The 17,707-nt window shown below is 47.6% G+C and overlaps 1 protein-coding gene across 2 annotated transcripts in view; it reads left to right on the forward strand.

Moving 5' to 3' along the window:
- The window catches only part of WWP1 (WW domain containing E3 ubiquitin protein ligase 1), an 866,202-nt gene that overhangs the window by 425,272 nt on the left and 423,223 nt on the right, over window positions 1-17,707 (forward strand). For both annotated transcript variants that reach the window (XM_086965959.1, XM_086965960.1), the window contains exon 15: window positions 8,100-8,188. In XM_086965959.1, coding sequence (XP_086822085.1) covers window positions 8,100-8,188 — 89 coding nt within the window. The remainder of the gene's footprint in view (window positions 1-8,099; window positions 8,189-17,707) is intronic.

Genomic DNA, 17,707 nt, shown 5'->3' on the forward strand with positions numbered 1-17,707 from the left:
GGCATCCAAAAGATTTGGTCTCCCAGTGACCACAGTTCAATCGGATTGCTTCTTGTATGACTTTAAAGAACCATTCAGAAAATCAGTGAGATCCATACCGATCATTGAGCATGTCTGGTCTGAGGGCTTGAAGGCTATGCATAATCCAGCCACAGTCCTCCCGGTGCTACCAAGGCTGGAAAAGAAGTACAAGGCACCTGATGGCAGTCCAGCATGTTTGCTTGGCCAACCGAAACCGGACTCGGTCATTTCTCAGGCCGCCCAGAGCAAATCTAAGAATCCTTCTACGCCACTGACTACACCGCCCGATAAGGAGGGCAGGTGCCTAGACAATGTAGGCAAAAGATTTTCAGCTATGGCCAGTCTTCTGGTTAGAGCAGCCAATGCTTTAGCGATTCTGGGACGCTATGATGGGCAAATGTGGTGCGACCTTGCTCCATTTGTAGAAGAGCTACAGGATTCTTCTAAAGAGGAGGTGAAGAAGATTTTGCTCGAAGGGGAACGAGCTTCCTCGGAGGTCATTGATGTGGCAATGGATATAGCTACCACAGCATTCCGAGCACTTGCCGGCTCGGCGGTTCTGCGACGCCAAGGGTGGTTGAAGGCCACATGGTTCAGGCAGGAGGTGCAAAATAAGATCTTGGATCTACCATACGACGGTGAGATGCTGTTTGGCAAGCACGTCGATGAGGCCCTGCAAGGCATCAAAAAGGACACGGACACAGCTAAATCCTTAGGTACATTGCAGTATCGTAAAGTGCCTTTCAGGGGGGCTAGAGGTAGAGGTTTTTCTTCTTATCGTGGAGGAAATCAAAATCGCTACTCTTCTGGATCACAGTCTAGCCAGACATATAAGCCTCAATACTCTCAAAGGGGTTCTTTCTCTCGCCAGCAGCCTAAAGGACGTCAGGGGCAGCAAAGGAGAGACAACACCAGGAAACAATAGCGGCCAGGTGGCTCTTTCCACTGTTCCTGTTCCCTCATTCACATCAGTGGGGGGCAGGATTGCCCATTGCCTGTACAACTGGATGATCATTACATCGGATCAGTGGGTCCTACAGATTGTCAGAGAAGGACACACATTGGAGTTTCAAAACCTTCCTCCAACAAGAGCGCCGGATGCCTACCCTCCCAAACATCTCAGGCTCCTTCATCTCGAAGCCCACCAACTTTTCACCAAGGGGGCGGTAGAGCCTGTACCCCTTTCGCAGAAGGGGAAAGGGTTCTATTCCAGGTTCTTCCTGGTTCGGAAGACAAAGGACAAGTGGCGTCCAATTTTAGATCTACGGCAGCTCAACACTTATCTCGTGAAGTTGTCCTTCAGGATGGTCACTCTTCAGGACATCCTTCGTCTACTCAATCCAGGGGATTATATGGCGACCCTAGATTTGGAGGACGCCTACTTCCACGTTCCAATTCATCCAGCTCACAGGCAATATCTTCGATTTACAGTGGGCAAGAGCCACTTTCAATTCAAAGTACTGCCATTTGGTCTCCGGTCCGCCCCGCGGATCTTCACAAAGATCCTAGCTCCGGTGGCAGCTTTTCTCAGGAAGCAAGCTATTCAAGTGTTTCCATACCTGGACGATTGGCTGCTAAAGGCTCCATCTGTTCTAGAAGCGTCCAATGCAGTCCGGACATGCAAAGATCTGTTCGAGCGACTAGGTCTTCGACTCAACAGGGAGAAATCGGTTCTATGCCCATCCAAGTCAGCAAGGTTCCTAGGAGCCATCCTGAACACAGACAGTTGCTTAGCCTTTCCATCGGAGGAACGCCAGACCAAACTAATGTGTTCAGCTCGTCTTCTCCAATCTCGAAAGACACTGACAGTTCGCAGGTACAAATCGCTTCTCGGATCGATTTCATCTTGCATACCTTTAGTTCCGCACTGCAGGCTCAGGATGCGTCCACTACAAGAGCAATTGGACAGACAGTGGCGGCAAGTCACAGGATCCTTCGACGACAAGATTGTCGTTACCAAGGAAATGAGAAAAGCAGGCAGCTGGTGGCTGCTGAAAGACAATCTGGCCAAGGGTTTATCGTTCCGACTTCCACCATCTCCCCTTATTGTAACAACGGATGCTTCCATGGAAGGATGGGGAGCGGTCCTCCAGGAGCTAAAGGTCAGCGGGCATTGGAGCCCAGTACAAAGCAAGTTCCATATCAACCTCCTGGAACTTCTCGCTATCCGTTTGGCTCTACAAGCCTTTCTTCCGAGGATTCACAACCGTGCAGTGCTGGTTCGTACGGACAACACCACAGCCATGCACTACGTAAACAAACAGGGTGGAACAAGATCCTCCACCCTCTCCAAGGAAGCCCAGACACTGTGGAATTGGTTAATCCAGAACAATGTCTCCCTCTCAGCGGAACATCTAGCGGGGACACTCAATGTCAGGGCAGACGCTTTGAGTCGTCAGAGAACAGTCTCTCACGAGTGGGAACTGGATCAAACCGTTCTGGAGGAACTCTTTGCACGATGGGGGACACCATCCATCGACCTGTTTGCGACTCCCCAGAACGCCAAATGCCTGTCCTTCGCAAGCAGGGTTCACCATCGGGAATCCTTGGGGAATGCGCTTTTGATTGCCTGGTCAGGCGCCTTTGTTTACGCCTTTCCTCCCATTCCACTGATTCCGAGGTTGATCAGCAAACTCAAGGTGGAACCGTGCAGGATGATTCTGATCGCTCCAGCATGGCCCAGACAAGTTTGGTACTCGGAACTTCTTCTCCTCTCCCAGGACCAGCCAGTTCTCCTGCATCCTGTTCCAACTTTGCTAACAATGTCTCACGGTCCGGTTCTACATCCGGACTTGAAGTCACTGCGATTGACAGCGTGGCTCCTGAGTTCAGAGAGTTCCAGGGTTTAGATCTCTCAAGTGAATGTAGAGACATTCTGGCTCAGGCTAGAGCCCCTAGTACCAACAAGACCTATCGTGCTAAATGGAAGAGATTCTGTGTTTGGTGCCAGAAGGAAGGTTTACACCCATATACTTCCTCTCCGCACAAACTCTTGCCTTACATACTTTCACTGGCAAAATCTGGATTGGCTCCATCTTCTGTAAAAGTCCATCTGGCAGCCATCTCTAGATTCAGACGTTCATCTTCAGGTCCTTCCCTATGGTCAGCGAGAATTGTCAAACAGTTCCTGAAGGGTTTATTCAGGGTTTTTCCTCCGGTCCGGCCGCCACCTCCGGCCTGGCATTTGAACCTAGTTTTGTCATCTCTCATGAAAGCCCCTTTTGAACCTGTTCATAAGTCTGACCTTAAGTTTCTTTCCTGGAAACTGGCTCTTCTCTTGGCCCTGACATCGGCTCGCAGAGTAAGTGAGCTCCAAGCTTTCACGATTGAGGAACCATTTCTCCAGTTTAAGAATAATGTGCTGATTCTACGGACGAATCCTAAGTTTATCCCGAAGGTACCTTCGGAATTCCACCTAAATGAGCCGGTGGTCTTGAAACCATTCTTTCCAAAGCCTTCTACACCCGCGGAAAGAACTTTGCACTCTCTGGACATTCACAGATGCCTGAAATTCTACCTGGAGCGAACGAAGCATTTCAGAAAATCTTCACAGCTCTTTGTTTCCTTCAGTGCTCCACGCAAAGGTTGTCCAGTTTCTAAAGCTTGTATTTCCCGTTGGATTTCCAGTACTATACAATTTTGTCACCAGGCGGCTGGGAAACCTCTGCAGCGAGCAGTTCGTGCTCATTCTACCAGATCAATGGCTTCATCTGCGGCTTTATTCGCAGGAGTCCCTATCAAGGACATTTGCAGGGCGGCAACGTGGAGCAGTGTCCACACCTTCACCCGCCACTACTGTTTGGATTCTTCTGTGAAGGAGGATGCAGCAGTGGGCCAAGCAGTTCTGAGGAATCTTTTCCAATAAGTCGGTGAGCTTTCCTTTCTATCCCGCCTTCCTATTGCATATTTTGTATAACTGCATTATTGTCATATTTTATGATCCTATGTGTTCTGCTGTTCTTATCAGTCATGTGTAACAGTTTCAGGTTCATATATGGCAAAATATGCTTTTCTGTTTACTGCTGGTTACTCTGATACAAAGCATGGGAATCTATGAAAGTTCCAATACTGGGGCAAGAAAACAAGTTACTTACCTGTAACTTTGGTTCCCCAGTATTGGTAACTTTCATAGATTCCCATGCGCCCACCCACCTCCCCTGGGAAAGCTCAGTCTTCTGGTCTTGGTGGATAGCTGTTCACAACGGCTACGAAAATCTGAGGCTCTGAGCTTCTCTCAGGAAGGTTCTATGGGGTGAGGCTGCTCTGATTGGCTACTGCAGAATTTTGGTCTCTTTTACAAAAAGAGGTGGATAAGCTACAAAATGAGATGAGGCCTAGGCCTATTTTTTCACTTTGTGCTTACTACTATGGTATTTTCTATTTACCGAGGCTCCCATTCCGACGACGGGGAATGCTACAAAGCATGGGAATCTATGAAAGTTACCAATACTGGGGAACCAAAGTTACAGGTAAGTAACTTGTTTTCTTCACCAGTGTAAACATAAACACTGAAAAAACACCTACAAAACCACAAACTAAATGCCCTTCAAAGAAAGGAAAAGGAGAATGAGTCATTTGTATTTCTTGAAGGGGTCCATACAATGTAACCTTGTTATACAAGGTAGCATCAAGAAAGACACGGCTTGAGTTTTGCTTTTTTAATTAGTTTTTGTGGTCTTTAATCTAAAGATGCAGGGTTGAGAAGCATGTTTTAGGTCTTGTTTAATTATTTTATAAACTGTAGAGAGTCAGGAAATTTCAAATTCATATTTGATATTTTGGCTGCTTTCAATTCTTTCTCTGATGGGTAAAATGTTGTTTTCATAAGAATCTTGCCCAATAGGTGCCATTACATTTACCCACAGAGATTTGGTAAAACCCCCCTTGATACATCAGCCCCCTTTTCTAGTGAGGTAGTATTGATAGTAGGTGAATTGCCAAACACCCCAGGCTTTAAACATTCAATGCAAGGTGTAGTGACGGGTATATGTGGAAAGTGTGCTATCACCAAGGATCTCGGATAGTAGTGAAAACATGACACCAGACTTTTGGAAAACATGGAATGCAGTGTCACTTGGAATGCTGCTGCAAAAAGTTCTTTCCAAGTGCAACAAAAATTGGAGTGATATTGTTTGTATTTGCAGTGATTCAGCTATGTATATGAAAAAGTTGTGTGATGACCTGTCCAAATCGGTACCTGAGCTGAAGTGCTTCCCTGTAAGAGATCCTTCCCACTTGTTAGATGCTATGCTGAAAGCATTTTTACAATCTTTAGAGGTAATTAAGAATACTACTGACTTTTTATTCCATTCTGGGGCACTGTTTTGTTATGTGCATGAACTAAAACACAAATATTTCTCATTTTGTTCTTTGTGTGGCATCAAAGAAAGAGTCATCCCAACTGTGTCACTTAGCTGATGGTTCTCAGTCCTAGAGGCCGTAAATGCTATATTATCCATATAGCAACTGTTTATAAAGTTTTTGCCGAGTGATGATGCCAAAGGTAGGAAATGTGATGATCTTTGGTCCACTGTACTCCACTCCATATCACTGGAAGCCAGTGTACTCCACTGCACGCCACGCCAGGAGCTCCTTTTAGAGTGACAGTTTGCGCGTTATGAATATCACATTTCATTTCTCTCTACTGTATCCCATTCTACGCCGATCCACAACACATTATCCTACTGCATTGTCCACCACTGTACTCTAGTCTGCACCACTCTACTGTACTGCAGTGTACGCCACTCGGTTCTACACAACTGAATGCTACTGCACTCTGCCATGCCATTAGAATCTACTCCACTGTGCCCTACCTTCCACAACTCTACTGTAGGCCACTGCATTTTATGCCAATTTACTCTACAACACTGCCCTGTATAGCCCTGTAATCTCTGCCACTACACTACTCATCCTCCCCACCCTGCCACAGAAGACAGTGATCCAGGCACTGATTAATTCCAGGCTGGATTATGCTAATTCCCTTTATTTAGGGCTAGCGGCCTATCCCCCTGAGAAGATTGCAGTTGGTGCTGAATTCTGCAGCCTGTCTTTTGATAAAGCTAACCAGAAGGACGCACATCCAGCTGCACCTGAAAGAACTGCACTGGCTTCCTAGTACAGTATGAGTGAGGTTCAAAGGACTTACTATTATTCAAAAACCATTATTCAAAAAGCCTTCCATCACTCTGGCCCCCCAATACCTAACCAAGACGCCACTTTCTATCTTCCTACCAGATTCCTTCGCTCCTCTAACTCTTATGGTGGGGATTCCTAAATTCTGAAGAAAATGCTGGGGTGGTAGCTCTTACTCTCATCTTGCTTCTAAAGACTGAAATGCTCTCCGATAGCATTTGCTGGCTTTGAGGGACATTTCTGTTTTTTTTTAAATTGCTGAAGACCTGGCTTTTATGTCTGCTTTTTAACTCCAAGACTACAAGGATTTGGCCTACAATAGCGCAGGGACACTATGAGTATCTATTGCACTCTATAATTCCCCCAAACATAAACATACGTCACTCTAATCTGCACCACCCTTCTAACGGCACTCTACACCACAGCACTTTACTCTGCACCAGTCTACTGTGTGCCACTAAACTTCATGGCAGTGTACTCCGCTTCATTTTACTGTGAGCCACTCTGCTTCCCCCCGCCCCCCAACTGTACTCCAGTTTACTCTAATACACTCTTCGGCACCATAAGCCACTCCACGAGAAATTATCAACATAGTACAGTGGTAGGATTGAATGAAAACAAAATGTACATATAAAAGACCAAAATAAAATTAAATGATTAGAAACCATTTGATCAAAACAGAAAAACCATAGGCATACCATGAAAAAAACAAAGGTTGAAGCTAAGTTAGGATATGTAGTTATTTCTTTACAAAACAAACTTAACCTACACAAGCGTTGGAAATTCTGAAGTTGTGCTATAACTTAAGTTATCATATGTGCACCACCCAAAACCTAATATAAATTGTGCATCTCCGTGCACAGTGTTGTGAACTTGGTAGGCTACAAAACATCTTGTCGACATTTGGCAGCCATTTTGGAACGGTCTTCCAATTGTGTACAATTAAGCAGTTTTTAGATTAACTCGTAGGCTTTCAAGCATATCATTGCATTGACAAACCATAATATCATTGACCATGCCCTCGGGGGAAGTAGCTTTCAAACAGGAACCCAGATGTATTGAGGGGGATGCAGTTTTGGTAACGCTATGACAAGGATTGCAACTGTGTTGAACACAGTACATAAAATAAATTATAATTTTTAATTGTTCCGAATGAAGGAAATTTCCCAATTGTTGAGTTAATCTAAAACTGCATAATTGTGCATAATTGGAAGACCGTTCCAAATGGCTGCCAAATCACTACAAAATGTTTTATACACTATGGGTGTTTAGTCCTTTGTCGATGACAGGCATTGGATAAATTCACGTCACAATGGAGTCATGTATAGAAACATGAGCAAGGCAGAAGCCGAAACGCGTTGTTTTTCTACGATTAAACATTTCACAACATATCTGGGTGTCCGAGTTTTCTTCTGTGGAGAAGCAGAGAATTGTGGCATTTTTTTGGGGGCGTGGGGTCCACTTAACATGGAGTGAATGAAACATCAACAGAAACAAATGGCACTGGATGAAGCAGACTGCAATGTCTTGAATTTTTTGTTTTTGTCAATCTGGAAAATCACTTCAGTGAATTCCCGGAAAAATAGTCTTTACACAACAGTGCCATTTTGCCTTTTTTACCTTCATCAACTTCTTTCTCTACCCTGATCAATTGGTGACACATTGATGTGGACTAAACGTTTTCATTGACACTTGCTTTGCAACTGTAACTGCAGAGGCACTAGTTCTGGCCTCTGTAAAGCATTTATGTTCTTTGTTTCTAGCTCTTGTAGCTGGTAGGTGCACCTCAGAATATAATCATCCAGTCCATTTTGGAGTACACCTTGCTAGTTAATAGTGTTCCTGCAGTTCCTTAAAGTCAATTAGATCCTTGTAGAGGTTATAGCTATAACACTAGTGATCACGTGATGTAAACATTTAGTAGTTATTTCTTCTTTATTTTACAGATCATGGCTTTAAAACCATATGACCTTAGGAGGCGTTTATATGTAATTTTCCGGGGAGAGGAAGGACTTGATTACGGTGGTCTGGCAAGGTAAAGTAATTTATTTACTTTCTAATAAGCACATTTCAGAAAATGTTTTCTAACTGTGGCTGTGAGAGATATAGCTGCCCCTCCTGTATGACAGAATGTGTTTTATTTTACTGTGACCATTTTTGACCTCAGAGGGATTGGGATCTTGTATTTATGGCCCAAACTCTCATGCTTTTAGTGGCCTAATAATGCTCCATTGCAGATAAGGTTTGCTGCGATCATCATTGTCCTTTTGAGTGCCCATTCAGTCTGCAATGTAATTGTACAAGTTATTATTTCTGTAATGTCGGCACCAACAGTTTGCGTACTTTGAGGTAACTGCCTCTTTAAGTAACTTTTAAACGTGCAAAGTACCTTTCCTATCCTGTAGAGCCGATACATTTGAGTTACTGCAGCATTTCACTTAACCTGATAGTAGGTATTCTGGTAAACACCCATAGAAAATGGTCAATGCAGGGACTTTCTCACTACATTGTTCTTTGTTCAACACTTAAATCAAGTTTGCTCTTTGTTACTGTGATGGCGGAGATTGGTCTTTTCGTACCAAATTCAGAATAAAAGTTATAAAAAAATGACAATATAATCAAAACTTATTCAAGGAGCTAGTTTTCTTAAAAGTAAGAAAAGCTGCATCATTATTGATTTTTTTAAGAGAATCCTAATGAGAATAGGCCCTCTTTCAGGCTATACAATTGAAATAAAATATCTAAAAAGTAAAAATCGGCTGGCCTGCAGGCCTACATGTGCTTGCACCTGCACAGTCTGTGACTGGAGCAACTTTCCTCTGGTTTGGCTCAGCTCTGTCTCCAGCTGATAGTACTTTGTGCCAACCCACCATGACTCCGTATGGACTGCACTAGGGGGAAGGTAATATTTCCTGGATTGACTGAGCCCTGTTAAAAAAGGGAGAGGTGCAGAGCAGTCCAGCATCCAGATCCGCAGGTTGTGCTTCTCCTGCTGATTACTCCATACATCTGGCATCAGTCCACCCAAGCACGCATACAGCTTCTGGTCTAGATTGTCAGATGTAAATGCTTACTCATGTGCTCACTGATTACTCCAGTTGCTTCTAGTCAAGTGCAGGAATAAATATTAATCCATTATTGTATGGCCTTATTCGATAACCAGCTACTGCATTTGGCACTTAACGCTCCAGGATTAGTATATCTAAATAGTTAGGGCTTTAATGTTGGCGATTGGTAGGGAGGTCAGAAGCTCTGATACATCATTAAATATTCCAGGAGATGCGTCTAAGCCCAAATCCCTCACCTTTAGAATATTCTGAAGGGGTAGGACTGGATCCCTGCTCCCGGGCACTTCTAGGTGGAGTGGTATGGCTCTGTGTTAGCCAAAATGTAGCCACATATAAGTACCACCCTCCACGTTGATGTCAGTTCCTTCTTATCTGTGCCTTTAAACAAGGATCCAGAGCTTTGCTCCCCTTTTCGTTGTAGACACATTATTTTACCAGTATACAAACAAACAATGTCTCCACCAAAGACTGCAAGGGTTCAAACCGGGCTGTGACTCTTGTAAACAGGTGTTGTTGACTGACCCTGAAAAGTAGTGCCGTTGGTGTTTGGGTTCGTGGCACAGCTCTGTTAAGAGAAGATTGTCCCCTCCCAAAGTATGAGCATGACGTTGCACTTTGATGAACATCGAAGTAAGTCACATATCTCACGTAAGTCCCACTCCAAGTTTGAGAGCCCAAACCTGCTCCAGAGACCCCTTCTGTGACAAGCCTGTCATGTTTTTGAGGTCATCATGTAAGTCGAATTCATAGTTGAAGAAGTAGCATAAAAAGTCTTAAGTGGCCCTCGACCCCCTCCACAAAGAAGTTTGAAGGGAATCAAGGTGCTAATCCATCTCGCTTCCGACTGTGATTAAAGAGCCAGTTCCACAACGGGTCTTGGAATTTCCCAGGCCGGTGATGCCGCAGGAGGTTGAGTTCTTAAGGAGGTCATTCTGCACCCGAGCTCCCCTGCCGATGTCAATGTCAAGCCCCAGCCAAATCAGTCACATACATTTTGACTAGGACAAAACACTTACTCTACCACAGAGTAATTCTTAAAAGATCAAGCTTCTGCTATTCAACGGGACCACCTATGCAGCAGCCGCCCAGGAGGTAACAGTGCTCCACGAGGTCAGATCAGTCTCTGCACCTAGTGGGAAGATGCCAGGACCAACCAGAGCCACCCTGCAACAATACCCTGGGTACCGTACCACCTGCAGCAAACAAAGCTTGTTTGAATCAAATCTGGACTCCAATGCCACAAAGACTGACTAGCTTACGAGGGACATCATCATCGCAGAGGCCAGCACAGAAAGTGGCCAGGTGTCAATCAATCAATCAATCAATCAGTGACACTTGTAAAGCGCGCTACATACCCGTAGGGTCTCAAGGCGCGTGTCCTGTTTTGTCCCCCTTTGAAGATCTAACCAAGAACTGTTGGTGCCTCTGACCATCAAAACCAAATCACTCTACACCCGAGCTCCCCGGCCCTGGATCCACATCAACAAACTGCTCTCCCTGTTCCCAGGACCCCCACGAACTAAGCCCCCTTTTGTTGGCTTCTGGACTTGTCCACAAGTCCACCTCTGCAGCTTGTTTCTCAGTGCCACCCCCCCCCCCTCTTTTTCTACTGTGTAGCGTGCAAGGCTATCAACCCAACTAGCACTTCTGCACCCGGACACTCCAGGGCAAGTAAACACAAAGTGCTAGTTGTACTTTGGACCTTGGCCCCCAGTACCTTAGGTCCTCAAGGGGACCCCCAAAATGTGTTTACAAATACCTGTATGCAGTGTTTCCTTATCCATAGGAATGCATTACAGCGTAAAAACGCATTTGAGTGATATTTTTAATTATCTGCAAAAAATAATAAACTTAAAAGTACTTACCCAATTACAATGTTCTTGCTGTTAAAATACATATAAAAATACCTGTTATTTTTCTAATTAGTCTAGAATTTCTTCTTAAGTCTGTGTCTCATTCATGTGTTCAACAAATGCATTAACACTACCCACTGATAAGCCTAAAGTGCTTGCCCACACTACCACAAAAGAGAGCATTTGGGATTATTAATTATAACCGTGATGTGATCAGTGATGTCACTGACCATGTCATGAATGATGTAATTTGTGACGTCTTCAGCAGTGCATTGCTGGGGCGCGAGTTATAGGTAGCTCACTAACTATAACGGCCGAATTTCTTTGGTTTTGTACGAGTGAAATGTCCAACTAACTATAACGTCCCTGAAACCTGTGCTTTTTCAGTGAATTTCAAAGGTTTTTTAAATGCTAATTTGTAACTATGCCCACAAAGGTAGGTCATGTGAAGAACGAGGAAAAAAAAGTGCAGAAAGAAGCAAGACAAATGCAGAAAGAGGCAACAGAAGTCCATAAGGATGAAGAAAAGTGCTAGAAAAAGCAAGAGATGTGCAGAAAGAACCAACAGAGGAGCAGAAAGTCCTCCTTTGCCCCCAACTTTTTGCTGACGGGTACTGGTGGTAACAGACTCTGACTAACCAGGCCTAGAGCCAGTGCTATGCTAAAAGACACTTAAAATAAAGTGAAAACACCTACACACTAGGGAACACTATGCGTTAGGGTACCCCTGTGATTAGCATGACCTCTGTATTTGCCATGAGTTAGTGCCTGGGTCATTACATGAGTACATGCGTAGTACCTGGGTGGTTAGAGTGCTACAAGGAGAGTGCATGGTGATTTAATAAGTGCTTAGATTTTGGCAGTGTGATTGGATAAGTACATGGTGCTGGCTGGGTGATTGGAGGAGTGCATTGGTAGTGACAGGGCTATGGCTGGACTGCATTGGTACTACCCGGGTAATTGCAGGAGTGAATCAGTAATGTGTGGGTGGTTAGAAGTCTGCATGGGTAGTGCACAGGGGATTGTGCAGTGCATGTGTTAGTGCCTGGGTCATTGCATAAGTACATGGATACTGACTGGATGAAAAGAGTACTGCAAGGAGAGAGCATGGTGATTTTATAAGTGCTTGGGTTTTGACGGAGTGATTGGATAAGTACATGGCGCTGGCTTGGTGATTGGAAGACTGCATGGGCAGTGCACAGATGATTGTACCACTGCATGTGTTAGTGCCTGGGGCATTGCATGAGTACATGGATAGTGAATGGATGATGAGAGTACTGCAAGGAGAGAGCATGGTGAATTTATTAGTGGATGGATTTTGGCAGAGTGATTGGATAAGTACATGGGGCTAACTGGGTGATTGGAGGAGTGCATAGGCAGTGACAGGTAGATGGCTGGACTGCATGGGTAGTGCTCAGGGGATTGTAGCAGTCCATGAGTTAGTGCCTGGGTCATTGCATGAGTACATGGGTACTGACTGGATGATTAGAGTACTGCAAGGAGAGTGCATGGTGAATTTGAGTGCTTGGGTTTTGGTGGAGTGATTGGATAAGTACATGATGCTTGATGGATGATTGGAGGGGTGCGTGGGTTGTGACAGGGTGATAGCTAGACTGCAAGGGTAGTGCTCAGGGGATTGTAGCAGTGTATGAGTTAGTGCCTGCATCATTGCATGAGTGCATTGGTAGTGACTGGATGATTAGAGTACTGCAAGGAGAGTGCATGGTGAATTTGAGTGCTTGGGTTTTGGTGGTTTGATTGGATAAGTACATGATGCTGGATGGAGGAGTACATGGGTAGTGACAAGGAGATGGCTGGTCTGCAGGAGTAGTGCTCAGGTAATTGTAGCAGTGACTGTCATTGAAGGAGTACATGGGTAGTGACAAGGAATGCTGGAGTGCATGGGTACTACCTGGGCAATTGGAAGAGTGAATCAGTAGTGTGTAGGTGGTTAGAGGTCTGTATGGGAAGTGCTGATGGGACTGTAGCAGTGCATCTGCTGGTGCCTAGGTCATTGCATGAGTACATGGGTGGTGACTGGATGAAAAGAGTACTGCAAGGAGAGGGCATGGTGAATTTATAAGTGCTTGGGTTTTGGCGGAGTGATTGGATAAGTACTTGGCGCTGGCTTGGTGATGAGAAGACTGCATAGGCAGTGCACAGGTGATTGTACCACTGCGTGTGTTAGTGCCTGTGTCATTGCATGAATACATGGGTAGTGACAAGGAATGCTGGAGTGCATGGGTACTACCTCGGTAATTGGAAGAGTGAATCAGTAGTGTGTAGGTGGTTAGAGGTATGCATGGGAAGTGCTCAGGGGATTGTAGCCGTGCATGTGTTAGTGCCTAGGTCATTGCATGAGTACATGGGTGGTGACTGGATTATGAGAGTACTGCCAGGAGAGTGCATGGTGAATTTATAAGTGCTTAGGTTTTGGTGGAGTGATTAGATAAGTACATGATGCTTGATGGATGATTGGAGGAGTGCGTGGGTTGTGACAGGGTGATAGCTGGACTGCAAGGGTTGTGCTCAGGGGATTGTAGCAGTGTATGAGTTAGTGCCTGCGTCATTGCATGAGTGCATTGGTAGTGACAGGATGATTAGAGTGCTGCAAAGAGAGTGTATGGTGAATTTATACGTTTTGGGGTTTTTGCGAAGTGATTGGATAAGTATATTGGTGCTGACTGGATGATGAGAGTACTGGAAGGAGAGAGCATGGTGAATTTATAAGTGCTTGGATTTTGGCAGAGTTATTGGATAAGTACATGGTGCTGAATATGTGATTGGAGGAGTGCATAGGCAGTGACAGGTAGATGACGACTCCATGGGTAGTGATCAGCGGATTGTAGCAGTGCATGTGTTAGTGCCTTGGTCATTGCATGAGTGCATTTGGTAATGACTGGATGATTAGAGTACTGCAAGGAGAGTGCATGGTGAATTTAGAAGTGCTTGGGTTTCGGCGGAGTGATTGGATAAGTACATGGTGGTCGCTGGGTGATTGGAGGAGCACATGGGTAGTGACAGGGCGATGGCTGGACTGCATGGGTACTATCTGGGTAATTGGAGGAGTAAATCAGTAGTGTGTAGGTGGTTAGAGGTCTGCATAGGTAGTGCTCAGGGGATTGTAGCAGTGCATGTGTTAGTGCCTGGGCCATAGCATAAGTACATGGGGACTGACTGGATGATTAGAGTACTGCAAGGAGAGTGCATGATGAATTTATAAGTGCTTGGGTTTTGGCTGTGTGATTGGATTAGTGCATGGTGCTCGCTGGGTGATTGGAGGAGTGCTTTGGTAGTGACAGGGTGGTGGCTGGACTGTGTGGGTAGTTCTCAGAGTAATGTAGCAGTGCATGAGTTAGTGCATGGGACATTGCATGTGTGCATGGGTAGTGACTAGAGGATTAGAGTGCTGCAAGGAAAGTGCATGGTGAATTTATAAGTGCTTGGGTTTTGGCAGAGTGATTGGATGAGTACATACGCCACCCGCCCTCTCCTTTCACCACTGTGCAAACGCGCCCCCTGGCAGGTTTTAAATTGGGGGTTTAATTCCCCATGAATCCTGAGGGTCCCTGGGGCCAATTAGCCCTCCAGGTACCTCCAGTAAGCGCCACAGAGCTGCTTTGCAGAGAGGTGGTCTGTGGCCACGCCCCTTTTTTAAACCTCACTGCAACGCAACTCTGTGGCGCTTACTGGGCATACTTGGTGGGCTAGTTGGCCTCCAGGGACCCTCAGGACTTAATCCCCCAACTTAAAATGTGCCACAGGGCGCGTTTGCACCCTTGTCACATTAGGCCACGCCCCCTCCTAGCAACATTGTGCAAACGCGCCCCATGGTGCATTGTAAATTGGGGAATTAAATCCACTTGAGTCTTGAGGGTCCCTGGGGGGCCAACTAGCCCACCAGCTACCTCCAGTAAGTGCCACAGAGCTGCGTTGAAGAGTGGTGTAAAAAGGAGGTGTGGCCTTGGACCACCTCTCTGCAACACAGCTCCCTGGCGCTTGGTGATGGTTGATGAGGAGGATTGGGAGGGGTCTGAGGACCCTCTGACACGTGAGTGCCAGTCTTATGAGGACTGGGCAGATGAACTTGGGGAAGCCAGTGGGTTAGACACATCACCTGACACTGGCTTTGTCTCCCCTCCTAGCCTGGCAACGGAGAAGGGGGCAGCCTATAGCGTGGTGTTGATGAGGGCAGCCAAGGCCTTGGGCCTTGAGCTCCCCATCGCGGCCGTGAGGACTAACCTCCTCACTGAGGTCCTTAAGCCGCAGTCATGCTCAGCCGAGCCTGTGCTGCCGTTTAACGAGGCCTTAACTGACATTCTTTTGGGCACTGGTCCAAGCCCGCTACGGGTTTGCCCGTAGATAGGAACGTGGCCAGACGCCACCGCCCGGCCCTGGGTGACCCATGTTTCCTGTCCACCCACACCACCCCCGAGAGCCTGGTCATCCAGGCCTCCAATTCCCAAACCGCATTCCCGTCGGCTCTGCCGGACAGGGAATCCAAGAGGTATGAGCAGTATGGCAAAAAGATCTTCTCATGCCTTAGTCTGGGACTGCGGTCTTCCAACACTGCATGCCTCTTGGGCCGCTACACCCACTCTCTGTGGGATACGGTCGCGTAAGTGCTGCCAGAGTGTCCGTTGGAGGTACGGGCCAAACTCGGCCAAGCCCTTGTGGAAGGTCAGGATGCAGCCAGATATTCTATCCGGTGTGGACTGGATACCACCGACTCACTGGGTAGAGCGATGGCAACGACGGTGGCGGTAAAACGCCACGCCTGGTTGAGGTCCGCCAACTTCTCGGCTGATGTCCAGAACACACTTATGGACATGCCGTTCGATGGTCGTCGCCCCTTTGGCGACAAGGCAGACCATGCGCTGGAGCGTTTTAAGGACTCCAGGGCTACGGCCAAGTCCTTGGGCCTCTCGGCCCCACGCCTGCAATCGGCTGCCTTTCACTCCTTTCGTGGCCACGGAAGGGGTGCGCCCACACGTGCTGCCAGCCACGCTCCGCAGGGTAATACCCAACGCGGTGGAGGCCGTGGAAACCGCCGTGGCGGCGGTAGGGAACAACGGCGAGGTCAGTCCACACCTTCCCCCGCAGCATCCACCTCAAAACCCTCCTAGTCCGTGCTTTCAGCCCCATGTGACGCCAGTGGGTAGCAGGGTTCGCCATCACCACTCCCACTGGTGCACAGTCACGTCGGACAGGTGGGTGCTGCAAATCGTCCGAAGGGGCTACTCCCTCCCCTTCGAGGCGACTCCTCCAGCCATGCCACCGCAGAACCACCGTGTATCGGGGGATCATTTGCGACTTCTGCAGGAGGAAGTTACGGCCCTCTTGGCCAAGGGGGCCATCGAGCGCGTTCCTGGGCTAGAAGTAGGGTGTGGTTGCCACTCCCACTACTTTCTGGTACCCAAGAAAGGCAAAGGGGGCCTGCGCCCTATCTTGGATCTAAGGAACGTCACGGCTTCCTCCGGAAGGAGAAGTTCAAAATGCTGACATTGGCTCAGGTCCTAGCTGCCCTGGACCCCGGAGACTGGATGGTAGCGTTGGACTTGCAGGACGCTTATTTCCACATTCCCGTCCTGCAGGCCCACCGGCGCTACCTGCGGTTTACGGTTGACCAGGAGCACTTTCAGTATACCGTGCTCCCCTTCGGCCTTACCAGCGCCCCACGGGTGTTCACAAAGGTGATGGCGGTGGTCGCAGCTCATCTGCGCAGGCTAGGGGTTTCAGTCTTCCCCTACCTTGACGAATGGTTGTTGAAGGCGGGCTCGACCCAGACAGTCGGCAGCCACCTCCAGACTACGGCGGATCTCCTGCACCAGCTGGGGTTCTCCATCAATGTGCTGAAGTCACATCTGTGCCCCTCTCAGAAGCTCTTCTTCATCGGAGCGGTTCTAGACTCTGCGCTGTTTCGGGTTTATCCGCCCGAACAGCGGGTCCGGGATATTCAGGCTCTCATCCCACTCTTTCAGCCTTCATCCTGGATCTCGGTCAGGTTGACGCTGCGGCTTCTGGGGCTGATGGCCTCCTGCAACCTACTGGTGCATCATGCCAGGTGGCGGATGCGGGCTCTGCAGTGGGGTCTGAAGTTTCAGTGGGCCCAGCATCAGGGCAACCTGTCCGACCATGTCCTGATCTCGGAGGGCACTGCGAGACAGCTACAGTGGTGGCTCACAGACCGCGATTGGGTCAGCGGCAGATCCCTTTCCCTTCCCCAACCGGAGCACGTAGTCGTGACGGACGCGTCCCTCCAGGGCTGGGGAGGCCACATGGGAGAGGCAAAGATCAGAGGCCTCTGGTCTCCGGCGGAGTCCCGGCTCCATATCAACCTTTTGGAGCTGCGGGCGATTCGTCTAGCACTGAAGGCATTCCTCCCCTCTGTCCGAGGGAGTGTAGTGCAGGTGTTCACGGACAACACCACCGCCATGTGGTACTGCAACAAACAGGGCGGGGTGGGGTCGTGGACCCTCTGCCAGGAGGCTCTGCGCCTCTGGCAATGGCTGGAACATCAGGGCGTGACCCTGGTGGTTCAACACCTGGCAGGTTCTCTGAACGCCAGGGCGGACGAACTCAGCCACCGGTGCATGATGGATCAGGAATGGCGTCTGAACTCGGACGTGGCGC

The sequence above is a fragment of the Lissotriton vulgaris genome, chromosome 4_1 (genome assembly GCF_964263255.1).
Source record: "Lissotriton vulgaris chromosome 4_1, aLisVul1.2, whole genome shotgun sequence".
Classification (NCBI taxonomy): domain Eukaryota; kingdom Metazoa; phylum Chordata; class Amphibia; order Caudata; family Salamandridae; genus Lissotriton; species Lissotriton vulgaris.